The sequence below is a fragment of the Mobula hypostoma genome, chromosome 10, assembly GCF_963921235.1.
Source record: "Mobula hypostoma chromosome 10, sMobHyp1.1, whole genome shotgun sequence".
In the NCBI taxonomy this organism is placed as follows: Eukaryota; Metazoa; Chordata; class Chondrichthyes; order Myliobatiformes; family Myliobatidae; genus Mobula; species Mobula hypostoma.
Genome location: NC_086106.1, coordinates 11,354,356 through 11,374,340, shown reverse-complemented (window position 1 = coordinate 11,374,340; position 19,985 = coordinate 11,354,356). Strand labels below are relative to the sequence as shown.

Sequence of the window (19,985 nt, the reverse complement as noted above, 5' to 3'; positions counted from 1 at the left end):
CAGGATTAAACAGCTTGTCATATGAAGAGTGTTTGATTGCTCTGGGCCTGTGCTCACTGGAATTCAGAAGAATGAAGGGTGACCTCATTGAAACCTATTGAATGGTGAAAGGCCTTGATAGAGTGGATGTGAAGAGGGAGTTTCCTGAGGTGAGAGAGTCTAAGACCAGAGGACACAGCCTTAGAATAGAGGGGCGTCCTTTTAGAACGGAGAGAGGAATTTCTTTAGCCAGAGAGTGGTGAATCTGTGGAATTCATTGCCACAGGCAGCTGTGGAGGCCACGTCAGTGGGTATATTTAAGGCAGAGATTGATTGGTCAGGGCATGAAGGGATACGGGGAGAAGGCAGGAGATGGATCAGCCATGATTAAGTGGCAGAGTAGACTCGATGGGCCAAATGGCCCAATTCTGCTCCTGTATCATATGATCTTATAAAGACTAACAAACAACTAACTTGCAAAAGAAGACAGGCTGTGTAAATAAAACTATAACTAATATTAAGAACACCAGCTGAAAACTCCTTGAGAGTGAATCTGTAGGTTGAGGAATCAGTTCAGTGTTGAGTAGGTCATCCACGCCAGTTTAGGAGCCTGATAGTTGAAGGGTAGTGACTATTCCTAAATCTGGTGGTGTGGGACCCCAAGGCTCCTGTACCTCCTGAGGTGCAAGTAGGAGATCACTCCCAAGTCATGTACGATGTTCTCCTCAGGGGGAATTGGTTGGTCCTCAGGAGGCTGTAGACGCCAATCCGGGACCCACATTTTCTGCCGCAGCGTGGGCACAAGTAAGTGGTGGTCGCGGTTAGTGCTCGGGTCTTTTCATTGTTCAGTCTCTCCTTTCACAGCTGACGCTTGTTCTCGGTGGCACAGCGGAGGTCCAGGTAGAACAGATCCCTTTTGAGCAGCTCCAGCTCCACCTGTTGAACGCAATATCTTCCCAGTTTTCAGACGCCATGTTCAATTTCGTCAGGCTGTAATCTTTGAAGCCTTTGCTCTCCAAGTTTGATGTACTCTTAAGGGGAGGGTCCTCAAGTGGTCCTTACTCCCCTTTGCCCACCAGGGGCTCGCTGACCTTCCATCAACTGGGAATAAAGGATCTGATTGGAGAGACATGAGTTTGTCATCCAGGGGACATGACCTATCCATCGAGTTGGTGTTGCTTTATCATGGAGAAGATGCTGTTCATGTTGGCCTCCTCCAGTACACTGGTGTTAGAATCAGAAACAGAATCGGGTTTAATAGCTCCGGCATACGTCGTGAAACTTGTCGTCTTTGAAGCATCAGCACGAAGCAATACATAACAACAGAGAATAAAACTGAATTAAAGAGTTAAATTAAATAAATAGTGCAAAATTTTTTTAAAGTAGTGAGGTAGTGTTCACGGGTTCAATGTCCATTCAGAAATCGGATGGCAGAGGGGAAGAAGCTGTTCCTGAATCGCTGAGTGTGTGCCTTCAGGCTTCTGTACCTCCTACCTGATGGTAACAGTGAGAAAAGGGCATGTCCTGGGTGATGGGGGTCGTTAGTGATGGACGCCATCGTCACAGTGTCCTTCCAGCTGATCCTCGAAACTGTCCGTAAGCCTCCTTGGTGGTGTTGCTCCAGGGCTCTCTTTAAGGAGGCCTGTAGCTCTTCTGGGTTCTGTACAGTACCCACTGCCCAATGGTAGTAGCGACAAGAATGGTCTGGATGGTGGGGGTGTTTGACGATGGATGCTGTTTCCCTGAGGCAGCCCTTCTTCTAGATGTGCTCAGTGGGTAATCATCGTGTCTAACGGTGGGGCGGGTGTGAGGAGGATGGTGGCTGACTCCTTCTCTTACACCCTTGCAGTGGCTGAGGCCAGCCGGATAGCACAATCAGCTGGGAGGAGACCAATCGATTGGATAGGCTTTGACCTGCATCGTGCAGACAGGCGTCACCACCTCATGGGCGGAATGCTCCGCGCCAGGGGATCAATCCAGAAGAGTACGTCACAGTACAGGCCACTCGGCCCGCGATGCTGTCCTACTCCAACATCTCCCGTCCCACAATGAGCTCCCCGAAATGGCAGCGAAACGGTTGGCGCGAGGTGATTACAGCTCGGGGCATCGGAGTTCCTTTGCCACCTGCAACGAGTTTGTACGTCTCTCCCTGTGGAACGCAAGGGTTTCCTGCCACAGTTCGAAGTCGTACCAGGTTGGAAGGTTAACTGATCATCATAAATTGTCCTGTGATTAGGCTAGGGTTAAATTGGGGCTTGCTGGGCAATGCAACCTATTGGGCTATCCAGCACTCTATCTTTAAGTAAATAAGTAGTACATCAAATCATTGAAAGATACAGTGAAACCCGTCGTTTGTGTCAGATCAAGTGAGCGAGGATTGTGCTGGGGGCAGCCTGCAAATGTCGCCACGCTTCTGGCGCCAAGAGCTTACTAACCCAACTTGCCCAAGACTTACCAGCCCTAACCATCGTCGCTGGAACATGAGAGGAAACCAAGCACCCTTATTATTAAGAAGGCATGTGGTGTGTTGGCCTTTATTAACCATGGGATTGAGTTGAAGAGCTGGGAGGTAATGTTGCAGCTATATAGGACCCTGGTCAGACCTCACTTGGAGTACTGTGCTCAGTTCTGGTCACCTCACTACAGGAAGGATGTGGAAACTATAGAGAGAGGGCAGAGGAGATTTACAAGGATGTTGCCTGGATTGGGGAGCATGCCTTATGAGAATAGGTTGAGTGAACTCGGCCTTTTCTCCTTGGAGCGACGGAGGATGAGAGGTGACCTGATAGAGGTGTACAAGATGATGAGAGGCATTGATCATGTGGATAGTCAGAGGCTTTTTCCCCAGGGCTGAAATGGCTAACACGAGGGGGCATAGTTTTAAGGAGCCTGGAAACAGGTACAAGGGGGATGTCAGGAGTATGATTTTCACACAGAGAGTGGTGGGAATGCACTGCCAGCGATGGTGGTACAGGCAGATACAATAGGGTCTTTTAAGAGACTCTTAGGTACATGGAGCTTAGAAAAATAGAGGGGTATGTGGTAGGGAAATTCTAGAGTAGGTTACATGGTCGGCACAACATTGTGGGCCGAAGGGCCTGTAATGTGCTGTAGATTTCTATTTTCTACGTTCACATGGAGGAAATCCACAAGGTCATGCGAAGAACGTACAGACTCCTTTTAGACAGCAGCGGGAATCAAACTGCCATCAGCGATGGTTATAAATCGATTGCACCAGCTATCGTGCCGCCCTGGATAATGGATTGGTGGGGGACAAAGGAGCTCCCGGATAAGGAGAATGCAAGGAAACGGATGCAGTGCAGGCCACCTGGCCCATCAAACTTGTCCCCTGCCTTCCAGTTCCATCCCGTCTCGCCTCCTTAACCTTCAGTTCACCGATCACTCGAACATTTATCTCCCTCCTCCTCGATCGCGTCCGCACAAACCTCTCGGGTGAAAACGATCAGGGATTCAGTCTCCGAGAGAAGGCGAGTCCATTGTCGCTCCCCGAGTCACGCAACGGTAACGCGGTTGGTCTCCAAACTTACTCCATAGACACAAGAGGTTCTACAGCTGCAGGTAATCCAGAGTAACACACACAAAACCCTGGAAGAAATCAGGTCAGGGAGTACCTACGGAGGGAAATAAACAGTAGACGTTTCGGACTGGACTCGGCCCGAAACACCCGCTGTGGATTCCCCTCCACAGATGCTGCCTGACCTGCTAAGTTCCTCCAGCGTTTTGCGTGTGCTACCTCACCCCATAAACCCTTCAGCTCCCAAAAGTCCATCACTCAGACTTAGAAATTGCTGCTTATAAGACTGAGTTCAGACCGTTCCATTCTTGCTGTGCAGGAGAGGTCTGTTAGATCACACCTAAAGGCCTTCACACACACACACTCACACACACACCCCCTAACCCCAGAAGATCAGCAGAAATAAGCCCTCTCCGTCCATTACGGAGTGACTAGGTAGTGTAATGCTATTACAGGGTCAACAGCCCGGGTTCAATTCCGCCGTCGGTCAGGAGTTTGTACGATCTCCCCGTGACCATGCAGGTTTCTTCCAAGTGCTCTGGTTTCCTCCCACCTTCCAAAAAAGGCACAGATTGGCTGGTTAATAGGTCACATGGGCACAACTGGGCGAGGCGGCCTCGTTGGGCTGGATGCTGTATCTGTAAATAGCTCTGAGAATGTCAGCCTCATCCTTGTGGGTGGGAGTGATCTGGGACGGAGTTCGGTTCTGCTGGTGGTGACAGGCATCCCCTGGGTGCCCAGCTTCGAGCAGCTAGTCTGGAGAGCAGACGGCCCAGGGGAGGAGTGCAGGCCTCTGGGCTTGGAGGGGGTTTTGATCTTGATCAGCTAACCTATGCCTTCCTGCTGATTGGGTCGGGAGATTGGGTTGTGCTGCCTTGCACTGCTCTCTCACTCTCTGCTGGCTTATGCAAATTAAATTTCCTGTTCACACCGTGGCTGGGCTGCAGGCAGAGCAGGCAACGCAGCTGCAGGTTCGGCGGCATTTCCCGTCGGGCAGGCCACGAGAAAGTCCCCGTGCGAACGGTGGCGAGGAGACATGGGTATCGGAGCCCGGTCTCCCGCTGTGTGTGAGATACAGGGTCACGTCGACTGCAGGCTCCTCTGCCTAGCTTCAAGGATCAGTGCTCAGCACCCATTGTCAACACTTGCAGCAGGAAAAAGTTACCTCCATCAAACCACACTCTCCATTCCCTCCCATCCCAAAACCCATTCTCCCCCCATCCCAATCCCCAGTCATCTCCCTCCATCCCGACTCCAACTCTCTATCTCAACCCCCACTGGCCCCCACCCCTGCCATCTACACCCCCGTCAACTTCTAGGTTCCATCACCACCCCCCCATTCAAACCCTATCCTCCATCTCCCATCTCAAAACCCACCCCAATCTCTGCCCCCGCATCTCCTCCTTGTACCAAGCTCATCCCCTCCAATATCTCCCCAGCCCTCATCAAGCCCCCAATCCTGTCACCCCAGTCCAATCTTCAACCCCGCCATCCAGATCAACCTTTGTCCCCTCCTGCATCTCACCATATTCCCTGTCCGATATCAAACTTCACCATCTCCTTGTCCTATTCCAAGCCTCACCATCTCCTTGTCCTGAACAACACCTCACCATGTCCCTGTCCCAGACAAAAACTTACCATCTCCCTGTCCAGTCCCAAACCTCACCATCTCCCTGTCCCGTCCCAAACCTCACCATCTCCCTGTCCCGTCCCAAACCTCACCACCTCCCTGTCCAGTCCCAAACCTCACCATCTCCCTGTCCAGTCCCAAACCTCACCATCTCCCTGTCCCGTCCCAAACCTCACCATCTCCCTGTCCCGTCCCAAACCTCACCACCTCCCTGTCCAGTCCCAAACCTCACCATCTCCCTGTCCAGTCCCAAACCTCACCACCTCCCTGTCCAGTCCCAAACCTCACCATCTCCCTGTCCAGTCCCAAACCTCACCACCTCCCTGTCCCGTACCAAACCTCACCATCTCCCTGTCCCGTACCAAACCTCACCATCTCCCTGTCCCGTCCCAAACCTCACCATCTCCCTGTCCAGTCCCAAACCTCACCACCTCCCTGTCCAGTCCCAAACCTCACCATCTCCCTGTCCCGTACCAAACCTCACCATCTCCCTGTCCCGTACCAAACCTCACCATCTCCCTGTCCAGTCCCAAACCTCACCACCTCCCTGTCCAGTCCCAAACCTCACCACCTCCCTGTCCCGTACCAAACCTCACCACCTCCCTGTCCCGTACCAAACCTCACCATCTCCCTGTCCCGTACCAAACCTCACCATCTCCCTGTCCCGTCCCAAACCTCACCATCTCCCTGTCCAGTCCCAAACCTCACCACCTCCCTGTCCAGTCCCAAACCTCACCATCTCCCTGTCCCGTACCAAACCTCACCACCTCCCTGTCCCGTACCAAACCTCACCATCTCCCTGTCCAGTCCCAAACCTCACCACCTCCCTGTCCCGTACCAAACCTCACCACCTCCCTGTCCCGTACCAAACCTCACCATCTCCCTGTCCCGTACCAAACCTCACCATCTCCCTGTCCCGTACCAAACCTCACCATCTCCCTGTCCCGTACCAAACCTCACCATCTTCCTGTCCCGTACCAAACCTCACCATCTCCCTGTCCCGTCCCAAACCTCACCATCTCCCTGTCCCGTCCTGTACCTCACCATCTCCCTGTCCCATTCCAAACCTCACCATCTCCCTGTCTAGTCCCAAACCTCACCATCTCCCTGTCCCGTCCCAAACCTCACCATCTCCCTGTCCCGTCCCAAACCTCACCACCTCCCTGTCCAGTCCCAAACCTCACCATCTCCCTGTCCCATTCCAAACCTCACCATCTCCCTGTCCAGTCCCAAACCTCACCATCTCCCTGTCCCATCCCAAACATCACCACCTCCATTCCAGTCCCTGCACTCATCTCATCCCCTACCCATCATCTCCCTTGCCCATTCCCCTCCTATCATCTCCCTTACCCATCCTCCACACCCCTCGTGCCATTCCCCATCTTACTCTTGCCCTGTCCCATCCCCATCCGTGTTACTGCCACCATCTCCCCGTCCCAAACCTCACCTACCTATACAATACCCTCCTCACTCTTCTAGTGCATGAAACGAGGCAACCAACATGTGCACGGAATGATCTCGAGAGCATGGTGGAAACAACCCAACGATGGGAGCCCAGGGCACCAGGAGGCCTGCCTGTTTGCAGCACGCATGGCCTGACAGCGTCGAGCGAACACAGGTGGGGGCCTCTGTTTGAAACAAACCGGAGGAGGGGGCCAAAACGTCCAACCACATGAGCAAGAGATCAGCATCTGCTCCTGCGTGGTCACTCAGTGGGCCGGTTCAGAAGCCTGAAGCTGGCTACCAACAGGATGCATACAGTGTCAACATCCCCAGCCACTCCCAGCAACAACCGGCGTCCACCACCAAAACAGGAGCCCAGGAGGAACCATCGTGAACTATGCTGTAAGGATATAATGCTGAGGCTTTGTAAAGCACTTGTGAATGGTGGAACTGACTCGACGGGCCGAATGGCCTACCCCTGCTCCTATGTATTGTGGCCTTATGCCAAGGCCTCACTTGGAGAATTGTGAGCAGTTCTGGGCCCTTTCTCTTAGAAAGGATCTGCTGACACTGGAGAAGGTTCAAAGGAGTTACACGAAAATGATTCCGGGAATGAAAGGCTTGTCATGTGAAGAGTGTTTGATGGATCTGGGCCTGTCTGTATTTGCTGGAATTTAGAAGAATGGGGGGCGGGGGGGTGAGAGAATCTCATTGAAGCTTATTGAATATTGAAAGGCCTAGATAGAGTGGATGTGGAGAGGATGTTTCCTCTGTGGAATTCGTTGCCACAGGCAGCTATGGAGGCCAAGTCATTGGGTGTATTTAAGGCTGTGGTCAATAGATTCTTGATTGGTCAGGGCATGAAGGGATATGAGGAGTTGGCAGGAGAGTGGGGCTGAGAGGGAAGTGATCAGCCATGATGAAACGGTGGAACAGATTCAATGGGCTGAATGGCCTATAATTCTGCTCCCATGTCCTTGACTTGTGTTAAGCCTATTCTTTTGGACAAGATACCGACAAGTACAGTACCCCAATGAGATCTATACCCTTGAACTCTATCCCAGCACACCATCCCATGGGAAATATATCCCAAGATGATTTACATCCCAGTGCATTATTCCCAATGGAATTTTATCCCTGCCGGGGTTGGAACTCGGGAAGAACAAGATTGGGGAGCTAAAGTCAGGTTGGTTTCGAGCACAAATCTGCAGTGATTTTAATAACGAGGCTGCTTGCAAGGCTTCCGGAAATTTCTCTTGAGGCGACAGCACATGTTTTTTTTAAGAAGGCTCAGAGGAGGTTGTACAGGAAGGTTCTGCAGCCACGGAGGAAGTTCTGGCTGACGAGCTGAGCTCGGGGCTATGGGAGAAGGCCTCACCGAACCCGGGACCGGCTTGCGGCGACACACACACACACTTCCGCACGCGCTAACCATTTCCCAACTGTTCGCTCGCGAACAGCGCCGCTGGGGGACGGCTCTCCCGCCCGGCCTCTCGCATCCTGCAACTCTGGAACCGCAGGAAATTGCTCAGCCCATCGAGGCTGTTACAGAGGAAAAGAGGGCCACTTAGAGGGAGGGGAGGACGACCCTCACAGGGTCAGCAGGAGCTCATTTAACTCCAGGGACAGCGACAGGCTCCTCAGCCCCCCTGCTTTACGGGAAGAGGCAGACCCCAGCTCCGGCAGGTCGCTAGTTAGGGAGATTCAATGCTGCTGCTTCTAAGGGCAATATTGAAACTTTACAGGAGCTTTTGGGGGGCATTTTAGTCAATCGGCAAAACCTTTGAGAAAACACCAACATAATATTGGGCGGAGCGACAAGAGGTCACGGGTTAAGGGTGAAAGGTGAGAGGTGTAAGGGGAAAAAGAGGGGAAACTTCTTCACGCAGAGGGTGGTGAGAGTGTGAAACGAGCTGCCAGCAAAAGTGATACACGCGAGCTCAGTTTCACCGCTGAGAAGGTTGGGCGGGTATGGACGGGAGGGGTATGGTTCCGGTGCGGGTCAATGGGAGCAGGCAGTTTAGATGGGTCAGCGTGGACGAGATGGGCCGAAGGGACTCTATAGCATCTGCTTTCACCTCAGAGGAGGGGCTTGCTGACTTAATGCAAAGGAACTGTCACTGAAACTCCAGACCCCAAAGGCAATGTTGCCACAAGTCCCTTTGACAGGGAGTTAAGTTGCCTCTGTGCCCAGTGCCCAGGAAGGTCACAGGTCACTAACTCTGCTTGGAGCCTCTATCTGCTCCATCCTACGTACCCCATTGACACTCGCGGCGTCATGATGTCCTTGCCCCTACCAGTGGCTAAGAGATGCCATTGTCATGACTGCCTCCCATTGGCTGTGCTGAATGCCCACCCCAATGACCCCCACCCCCCCCGTTGCCCTGTTTCCATCCAGGGGGTCAGTGTGGACATGGTGGAGGATTACAAATACCTGGGGATACGAATTGACAATAAACTGGACTGGTCAAAGAACACTGAGGCTGTCTACAAAAAGGGTCAGAGCCGTCTCCATTTCCTGAGGAGACTGAGGTCCTTTAACATCTGCCGGATGATGCTGAGGATGTTCTACAAGTCTGTGGTGGCCAGTGCTATCATGTTTGCTGTTGTGTGCTGGGGCAGCAGGCTGAGGGTAGCAGACACCAACAGAATCAACAAACTCATTAGTAAGGCCAGTGATGTTGTGGGGATGGAACTGGACTCTCTGACGGTGGTGTCTGAAAAGAGGATGCTGTCCAAGTTGCATGCCATCTTGGACAATGTCTCCCATCCACTACATAATGTACTGGGTGGGCACAGGAGTATATTCAGCCAGAGACTCATTCCACCGAGATGCAACACAGAGCGTCATAGGAAGTCATTCCTGCCTGTGGCCATCAAACTTTACAACTCCTCCCTTGGAGGGTCAGACACCCTGAGCCAATAGGACTTATTTCCTGGCATAATTTACATATTACTATTTAACTATTTATGGTTTTATTACTATTTATTATTTATGGTGCAACTGTAACGAAAACCAATTTCCCCTGGGATCAATAAAGTATGGCTATGACTATGACACAGCTCTTCCCCTACCCAGAGCTTATGTGCTATTGTGTACTGCACACGTCCATCTTCACAATGCCCTGCTGCCACTGGCCCATCTTTGTGCAGCCCGGCACCCAGCTTCCTCCAAGAGGACCACAGCCTCGTCGTAGGGTTTGGAGGCTCGCCTGCCTCAGTGACCCGGAGAGCCATGCTGACTGGAGTCAGGGCTTTATGCTTTGGCTCTGGGTAGGGTCACCAATGCCAAACAGGTCAAAGGGTAAAGGCCAGACTAAGAGTGGTCCAGTGGTCCTCCAGGTTCGGGTGGGGGGGGGGAACGGGGTTCACAACCCTGACCGGTAAAACAAAACTGTTACGGAAACAGCAATGAAGAATCCTTCTACACCTGAATGTGACGGTATTCCTGAGTCTCCACCCGGGACTTGCATGACCGACAGTAGTGAAAACCGAGAGGAAGCTACTGGCACGATGAAGGAAGCCCTGAACACCGTCAGAGATGGAGGATCTTCATTGCTGCCCGAAACGCCAGTGGCAAAATGAGCAGAAAGTAGCCACTCTGTAACAAAAGCAGAAAACGCAGGGGGGAAGAAAATTGGTGAGCAGAATCTGTGAAGAAAGAGTTAACGACTGAGATCAAAGATGCTTCATCTTTGATCTGAACTGGGGGACAGAAATAGCAAGTTGTTGAGGGGAAGGGCAAGGGGGTGGATAGGTCAAAGTTAATATCGCTGATAGGGTGGGGCCGGGGTTGTCATGGTGATTACAGCCACCAGTGCTTATCACCACGGCGATCCATGACACCACCCCGTTAAGAGATACAAAGCGCATCCTCTCCATCTCTCATCCAGACTCCCGGCAGAGCTTAAAACCAGCTTGTTTTCCCTCATCCCTGTATCTGATGACCTCCCACCTGAAACCATTTCTCTCTCCACAGATAATGCAAACATTCAGCAGGCCCGGGCAACGTCCTCTGATTTTATCTCAGGCTTCTAGCCTCTGCGGCGTTTCACCCGTTCTTCGACTGCCTGTTGCCCCAACTCTGCAGTGAGCTCTTCATTTTTTTTTGTTTTTCCGGCCAGTTAGCTGTCTTGTGGTTACCCAAATGGATGATTCTCGACTCTGGTAACCAGCTACTGGATCTGTGTCCAATATCTTTGTAACTGCAAAGGGTACGATGGAGGCAATTAAATTTTAATCTCCCTCTGACAGCTCTCAGTGGTTTGGTCCTTGGCTCGTCCCTGAGGATTTCAATTCGCACTGGGCAGTTTGCAACCCCCTCAGCAGGGCTGGGTTGTTGAGGGAATGAACACACACACACACACTCTGTTCCCACCTTTTCCTTCTACTGCCCACCTTTCTGGGTTAGGGGGCTCAGTGTTTTGCCTCAATTAGGGGGTCCTTTCTTCAAAATCCAGTTTGGAGGCACGCACACGAAGTCCAGGCCCGACAGACCAAACGAAACAGGCCACTCGGCCCCTCCAGACTACCCTGCTCTTCAACGCCGCCGTCTGGCCTCAGTTCCTCTCCTGTGCCAGTCACCCATCCACCCCCCCCCATCTTTCAGAAACTAACTCTACCTCCCCCAGTGACCCTGCCTCCACAGCACCCCTCAGCAGAGAATTGAAGAGACTCTGTACCCTCAGAAAGTTCAAGCAGGAGAGTCCCTCCAGACCGCAACGCCTGCAAGGAAGGCTCCCGTACGCCACAGTTTTAAGTGGGCGAATCCCCAGCCTCCTCTGCGTTTTCAGAGATGACGACGACTGTCTGTCAGATCAGAGATAAGACTGCGGTCTCATCTGCTCCTCCCGCAGCACAGGCTCAGAGACTGTACGGCGCAGATGGGGTTGGAGTCCGGCGTGAATCTCGCGGCCAGCAGATCAGGCTGGGTGCAAACCCTCCCATCCTGCATCGCAACAAGCTCAATTGCACCGGTACGTGACTCTGCCCTTCCAGACGTCTGGCGGAGGGCTTCCAGACGTCTGGCGGAGGGGTCCCAAGAAGTGGCCGGTACCACGCTACAGAGCGATGTAAAGGGGGAGAAGGGTCCCCAGGGTGCCAGACCGCGACTGGCGATTCACGCTCTGCCCCCCGAGAAGGGTGGCAGAGAGGAGGCAGACATTCGGGAAGCTGAGGCTGCAGACCGGCGAACCGCCAGTTCCCCCTGTGAGCGAAGAGGAGACCCGTGGACCCACTGGTTCCTTGTCCGGTCCCTTCCCTCAGCGTCCTCTTCGAAGCTCAAAGTGAATTTACTTTCGAAGCACGCAGGCATCACCATATGCTACCCTGAGATTCATTTCCTTGCAGGCATTTACAGGAAATATCTTTGTGTGTAATTTTACCAGAAAAAGCTACATCTACACATAGAAACAAAGAAAACCCCCCCTACAGCACAATACAGGCCCTTCGGCCCACAAAGCTGTGCCGAACACGTCCTTACTTTAGAAATTAACGAGGGCTACCCATAGCCCTCTATTTTTCTAAGCTCCATGTACCTATCCAGGAGTCTCTTAAAAGAACCTATCGTATCCGCCACCACCACCATTGCCGCCGGCCCATTCCACGCACTCACCACTCTCTGAGTAAAAAGCTTACCCCTGCCATCTCCTCTGTACCTACTTCCAAGCACCTTAAAACTATGCCCCCTCGTGCTAGCCATTTCAGCCCTGGGAAAAAGCCTCTGACTATCCACATGATCAATGCCTCTCATTATCTTATACACCTCTATCAGGTCACCTCTCATCCTCCGTCGCTCCAAGGAGAAAAGGCCGAGTTCACTCAACCTGTTTTCATAAGGCATGCTCCCCAATCCAGGCAACATCCTTGTAAGTCTCCTCTGCCCTCTCTCTATAGTTTCCACATCCTTCCTGTAGTGAGGTGACCAGAACTGAGCACAGTACTCCAAGTGGGGTCTGACCAGGGTCCTATATAGCTGCAACATTACCTCTCGGCTGACAAACAACCAAGGCACAACAGATGACAAAAGAGGCAACTAAAAAGAAAGAAACACACAGCAGTTAGAAAGAGTCCGTGAAAGTGAGTCAGTAGGTCGAGGAACCAGATCAGTGTTGAGGTGGGTGAAGTTACCCACGCCGGTTCAGGAGCCTAATTGTTGAAGGGTAATAGCTGTGAACCTGGTGATGTGGGACCCAGGGCTTCTGTATCTCGTGTCCAATGAGAGAAGCCAGAAGAGAGCATGGCCTGGACGATGGGGAGGGGAGGGGGTTCTTTGACGATGGATGCTTATTTCCTGCGACAGCACTCCAGGTAGTTGGGCTGAACGGTGGGGAGGTCTTTGCCGGTGTTGGGCTGGGCCGTGTCCAGCTCCTGCGGTCCTTTCCATTCACCAGGCTGTGGTGCAACCAGTTAAGGTGATCTCCACTGTGCATCTCAAGAAGTTTTTTTTGCAACGTGCCAAGTCTACACGAACACGAGGGGGGGAGAAGATGGCGGCGCGACGCAGCGCGCGCAGCCGTTCCGAATGAGTATCGATTATCTGTAACTAGGGGTGCCATGCACAATTCTGATTCGATGGAGACAGCCGTGAGAAGCACGGAGGAACATCGGGAGAAACTTCTGAAATGCCCGCTTCGCTGCCTTTGCTACTGTGCGATCGAGAATCTCCGGAGGGGAAGGCCCCAAATCCTCGGCTTTGCCTATCGCCTGTTGCCGGGGCCGGAGTCGAAGCGCTCGGCAGAGATGGTGCTCGGTGTCGGGAGGTGGTTGGAGGCTCGGACGGACTCGGAGTCGGACTGTGGTCGGATGCTTCCAGGATGCTGCATCAGCAAGTTGGCGGCTCTGGAGGTTCACCGTCTGCGTGAGATGATGGGACTTTCGAGATACTTTGAGACTTTTACCATGCCCATGGTTTGTTCTTACCAAATTACAGTATTGCTTTGCACTGTTTTAACTATATGTTATAATTATGTGGTTTTTGTCAGTTTTTCAGTCGGTTTGTCATGTGTTTTCGTGATATCATTCTGGAAAAAACATTGTATCATTTCTTAATGCATGCATTACTAAATGACAATAAAAGGGGACTGTGTGTCCTCATAATCATAACTTCTAAGATTTCTCCATTTTATTCCTACCTACAGCCAAGGCCTCCTCTCCACCCTCCTCTCCCTTCTACCTTGGACTCAGCAGACGCAGGGCAGGAGGGGCTGGGAGGCAATCCAGTACGCCAATGCATCCCGTCAGACCACCACCCAACTCTTCCCGAACCCTTCCTCAACTGCTCCCGCCTAGTTTAGTATTTCCTTGCACTGAGGGCCGGTGATTTCTGCAGACCAACCATGACTCCACAGGTATCACACACCGTCTGCACAGGCTGCTCGACAGCTACAGTCTTCACAGGAAACACCCACGTCTTCCCAAGCTCTGAGCGACTTCCTCCTTAGGAGGCCGGGATGCAACAATTCCAACTGCTCAGCCAGTAAGAATTCCAGATCAGATTAAAAAACCCGTAAGACCAAGAGATACAGGAGCAGAATTAGGCCATTCGGCCCATCGTATCTGCTCTGCTATTTCGTTGTGGCTGATTCATTTCCCTCTCACCCCCAATCTCCTGCCTTCTCCCTGTAAGCTTTCACGCCCTGACTAATCAAGAACCCATCAACCTCCCGCTTAAATGTGACCCGGCTCCCACAGCCGCCTGTGGCAACGGCCTGCACAGATTCTCCACTCAAACTCACGGATGTAAAGAATGCAAGAGATTCTGCAGATGCTGCAAATCTTCTGCAAAAAACACACACACACAAGATGCTGGAAGATCTCAGCAGGTCAGGCAGCATCTATGGAGGGGAAGAAACGGTCGACGTTTTGGGTCGGGGTGCTTCATCAGGACTGGAAAGGAATGGGGGGGGGCAGAAGCCAGAATAAGGCGGCAGTGGGGAGGGCGGGAGAGGAGGAGAGGGCTTCTTTTTGGAGACGTGACTCTTTTAGATGCAGCACAGAGCGTCATAGGAAGTCATTCCTGCCTGTGGCCATCAAACTTTACAACTCCTCCCTTGGAGGGTCAGACACCCTGAGCCAATAGGCTGGTCCTGGACTTATTTCCTGGCATAATTTACATATTACTATTTAATTATTTATGGTTTTATTACTATTTAATTATCTATGGTGCAACTGTAACGAAAACCAATTTCCCCCGGGATCAATAAAGTATGACTATGAGCCAGAAAATAGCACCCTTCACACATGGACAGAGAAATGGCCGAGCGAATTTAAATCTGAAAAACGTGGGGTGATGTTGTATAGTTTGGGAGAGGTTAATGGTAGGACATACACAATGAAAGGCAAGACCCTAGGAAAGTATGGTGAAACATCAGGACCGCGGCGTGAATGTCTAATAATCTCTGGAGGCGACAGCCCTGTAAGACAAGGTGGTTAAGAAAGCCGAAGAGTTGTGGCCTGAAATTTCAACTGTTTACTCTTTTCCACAGATGCTGCCTGGCCTGCTGAGTTCCTCCAGCATTTTGTGTGTGTGTTGCTCGGATTTCCAGCGTCTGCAGATTTTCTCTTGCTTGTGGTTAAGAACGCAGACAGGATACCAGCCTTTATTTCAAGTTTTAAATTATCACCATATGTGAATTCTCATCAATACAGCCAAATAAGGCAGCGTTACTCCAGGGGTCAAGGTACAAAACACAGTACCAACAGTCACACACAGCACAAAGCACACACACACGATAGCAAGCACTAATAGAATCACAATCTGCCAAGCAGAGGGTCCGAAACCCCCCCCATCAATCCACAGTCAACAACAATACAGCCCGTCTCTTCCAGCCTGGACCCCACCGCGGCCCCCCACCGTCCCCCATCACAAGGCAACACCACGGCTTGAGGCCCAGTCCGCGCACGTACAAGATAACAAACCCATATAGAACATCAGTAAAAATACACCCACACAAAATACACCTGTAGACAGTCCGACACCACCCCCCCAGCCCATTGAAAACTTCAGTGTGACCACAACGCTCCATTGTAACCCTTGCACCCCAGTGACAACACACCTGAAGGCCCAGCCCTCACACGTACAAGATAACAAGCCCAGTCAGAATGTCAGTAAAAATACAACCACACAAAATATACAGGCATAACAGCAGGGAGGTTCAGAGGGGAGCGTACAAAATGCTGGTTCGGTCCCAGCTGAGGTACGGTGTACAGTTCTGGTCACTGTGCAGTGGCAATGGTGTGACTGCACTGGAGGGAGCGCAGAGGAGATTCACCTTCAATATCCCCTCTGAGGTGAGCGCGCGCACACACATCTTTTGCTATTCGCGCACAAAGGAATTTAAACAGCGCACAAATGGTTGTCGCCCTCCCCCTCGTTCCATGTTAAGCACATTTCAGAACCGTACACAATCACATTTCCTTTTTCCGGTTTCTGATGCAGACGGTGTTGACAATGTGTGGGGTTTCCGATGATTTGTCTGCAGGTTTTAGCACTGGTTGGTTTATACCACTTTTATTGAGGAGATTATTGATTCACTAAGAAGCACAAAAGAACTGCTGGTTGGTTCATTTGAAGCAGGCCGGCTTACTATCCACAGAACAGCTTCAGGTTTACTTCCATTTGAAAAGTCAGTGCGCACATGTCGTTGTCACTGGGCAAAAAATTGCACGGCACAAGATTTTTGCCCGCACTGGTCATTACAAATTAGAGGGAGCACTGCTCACCATGATGGGGTGTATCAGTAATGCGGGGGGAGACTGGGGGCAGGGTGGGGGTGCAGAAGGATGGACTTTATAGAGATGAACAAAGATTGACGGGGGGACATAGATGGCGTGGGGAGTGAGAAACGGCTCCCCTTAGCCAACGTGCCTCGGATGAGAGAGCACAGTTTAGGTGGGGGGGTGACATTGAGAGGGAGCTCGGGGAAGAATTTATTATTTCACCAGAGTGCACATCCTGAGACGAAGGCAGGGACTCTCGCGGCAGCTACAGAGCGAGCTTCAGAAGGCGACTGACCGAGTGTTGAGAAATGGGAGAAGTAAAGACGGGTGATTGGTGGGTCAGCAGCACCGCCGGCGGGCTGAATGGCCTGTTTCTCTGCTGCAAGTCTCTATGACTCCATATATAGCATGCTTAATGTTCCCAGCAGCTCCCACAGAGATAAAATCTGATAAGTAAATAAAATCTGATACCCAACCACAGCAAGTATACAAGGCAAGTTTAGATACAAAAAGGTCTTGGACCTGATGCGTTTAACTAACTCTGTTCCTCCTTCACAGACGCTGCCCTGTCCCGCTGAGTGTTTCCAGAAATAACTGACTTGATTTCCGACTCCCAGCATCTGCACACCATCGTCTTTTCGGCTTTTTGAGAGCAGAGAGCCAGAATGAGAGTCCAGCGTTCAGGTGAAGGAAGAGACGGCCACAGATAGCGGAGGGATGGGCTGGGGAAGTGGGGGGGTGGGGGGTAAGGGGAAGTGGGGGTGGTGGGGCGAGTAATGGGGAGGGAGAGGTCGGAGCCCTGAGGGAAGCAGAATTGGGAGAAGATCCCAGAGGTGAGGGGAGAAAGGATTGGCAAACAAGGGCGAGGGATACGGGAGCTGGTAGAAAAGTTAGCGAGCACCATTAGCAAAGTTAACTTGCCTTCTTCCTCTATTCTAACTCCTCGGGTTCGGAATGTCTCCTCAGCGAAAGAGGAATCGAACCAAAAACGTTACACAGTTTAACTAAACGAAGGGAGGGCACCAATGTTAGGGAATTTCAAAGCGGCAGTAAGTTTTCAGACTGGCTGGAAGCCGTCAGTGGACGAGCGGGGCTGCCTCTCGGTTTGTGTCCGACCTCCGGCGGACAGGTACGCACCCTGCCCCGACCCTACCTTGTACACCTCCCCGTAGGTCCCGCCGCCAACTCGCTGGATGATCTCGAAGTCATCCTGCGGGTTCTTCGTCGAGATGTCCAGGGCCGCCTGATTCTGTGCGTTCATCATTCAGCGCAGGCAGCAACCGCATCTCATCCTTTCGCACGTCTCCCTGTTGCCTCCGAGAGGGGCCGAGCGTTCGGAAGCTGGCGTTCACGTGTTCGCTTCCTGTGCGGGTCCGGCCCCGGGGTGGGGGCGAGCGTCGGCCGGCAGCGCCCTCTGGTGTCCGCGGGCCGCTCTCTCCCCACCTTTGAACGGAGAGGAGGTGTTGGAGTTGTTAGAATACATGAGGACAGATAAGTCCCCGGGGCCTGACGGAATATTCCCCAGGCGCAAGGGAAGAGATTGCTGAGCCTCTGGCTGGGATCTTTATGTCCTCGTTGTCCACGGGAATGGTACCGGAGGATTGGAGGGAGGGGAATGTTGTCCCCTTGTTCAAAAAAGGTAGTACGGATAGTCCGGGTAATTATAGACCAGTGAGCCTTACGTCTGTGGTAGGAAAGCTGTTGGAAAAGATTCTTAGAGATAGGATCTATGGGCATTCAGAGAATCATGGTCTGATCAGGGACAGTCAGCATGGCTTTGTGAAGGGCAGATTGTGTCTAACAAGCCTGATAGAGTTCTTTGAGGAGGTGACCAGGCATATAGATGAGGGTAGTGCAGTGGATGTGCTCTATATGGATTTTAGTAAGGCACCTGACAAGGTTCCACACGGTAGGCTTATTCAGAAAGTCAGAGGGCATGGGATCCAGGGAAGTTTGGCCAGGTGGATTCAGCATTGGCTTGCCTGCAGAAGGCAGAGGGTGGTGGTGGAGGGAGTACATTCAGATTGGAGGATTGTGACGAGTGGTGTCCCACAAGGATCTGTTCTGGGACGTCTACTTTTCGTGATTTTATTAACGACCTGGATGTGGGGGTAGAAACGCAAACAAAGAAGGTCTCAAAGCTCTACGCTTCTTTTTGGATTCCAGACCTAATCAGTTCCCCTCTACCACCACTCTGCTCCGTCTAGCAGAATTAGTCCTTACTCTTAATAATTTCTCCTTTGGCTCCTCCCACTTCCTCCAAACTAAAGGTGTAGCTATGGGCACCCATATGGGTCCTGGCTATGCCTGCCTTTTTGTTGGCTTTGTGGAACAATCTAAGTTCCGTACCTATTCTGGTATCTGTCCCCCACTTTTCCTTTGCTACATCGATGACTGCACTGGCGCTGCTTCCTGCACGCATGCAGAGCTTGTTGACTTTATTAACTTTGCCTCCAACTTTCACCCTGCCCTCAAGTTTGCCTGGTCCATTTCCGACACCTCCCTCCCCTTTCTAGATCTTTCTGTCTCTGTCTCTGGAGACAGCTTATCCACTGATGTCTACTATAAGCCTACTGACTCTCACAGCTATCTGGACTATTCCGCTTCTCACCCTGTCTCTTGCAAAAATGCCATCCCCTTCTCGCAATTCCTCCGTCTCCGCCGCATCTGCTCTCAGGATGAGGCTTTTCATCCTAGGACGAGGGAGATGTCTTCCTTTTTTAAAGAAAGGGTCTTCCCTTCCTCCACTATCAACTCTGCTCTCAAATGCATCTCCCCCATTTCACGTACATCTGATCTCACGCCATCCTCCCGCCACCCCACTAGGAATAGGGTTCCCCTGGTCCTCACCTACCACCTCACCAGCCTCCGGGTCCAACATATTATTCTCCATAACTTCCGCCACCTCCAACGGGATCCCACCACTAAGCACATCTTTCCCTCCCCACCCCCTGCATTCCGCAGGGATCGCTCCCTATGCGACTCCCTTGTCCATTCGTCCCCCCCATCCCTCCCCACTGATCTCCCTCCTGGCACTTATCCGTGTAAGCGGAACAAGTGCTACACATGCCCTTACACTTCCTCCCTTACCACCATTCAGGGCCCCAAACAGTCCTTCCAGCTGAGGCGACACTTCACCTGTGAGTCGGCTGGGGTGATACACTGCATCCGGTGGTCCCGATGTGGCCTTTTATATATTGGCGAGACCCGATGCAGACTGGGAGACCGCTTTGCTGAACACCTACGCTCTGTCCGCCAGAGAAAGCAGGATCTCCCAGTGGCCACACATTTTAATTCCACATCCGATTCCCATTCTGACATGTCTATCCACGGCCTCCTCTACTGTAAAGATGAAGCCACACTCAGGTTGGAGGAACAACACCTTATATTCCATCTGGGTAGCCTCCAACCTGATGGCATGAACATCGACTTCTCTAACTTCCGCTAATGCCCCACCTCCCCCTCGTACCCCATCTGTTACTTATTTATATACACACATTCTTTCTCTCACTCTCCTTTTTCTCCCTCTGTCCCTCTGAATATACCCCTTGCCCATCCTCTGGGTTCCCCCCCCCCTTGTCTTTCTTCCCGGACCTCCTGTCCCATGATCCTCTCGTATCCCTTTTGCCAATCACCTGTCCAGCTCTTGGCTCCATCCCTCCCCCTCCTGTCTTCTCC

At 52.0% G+C, this 19,985-nt stretch overlaps 1 protein-coding gene across 1 annotated transcript in view; it reads right to left on the bottom strand.

The window, feature by feature from the left end:
• Positions 1–17,641, bottom strand: part of LOC134353243 (mitogen-activated protein kinase kinase kinase kinase 5-like) — a 181,287-nt gene extending 163,646 nt beyond the window's left edge. Inside the window, exon 1 of the mRNA XM_063061274.1 lies at positions 17,461–17,641. Within this exon, the coding sequence (XP_062917344.1) occupies positions 17,461–17,571 (111 nt within the window). The 5' untranslated portion in view covers positions 17,572–17,641. The remainder of the gene's footprint in view (positions 1–17,460) is intronic.
• Between the last annotated feature and the right edge of the window lie 2,344 nt (positions 17,642–19,985).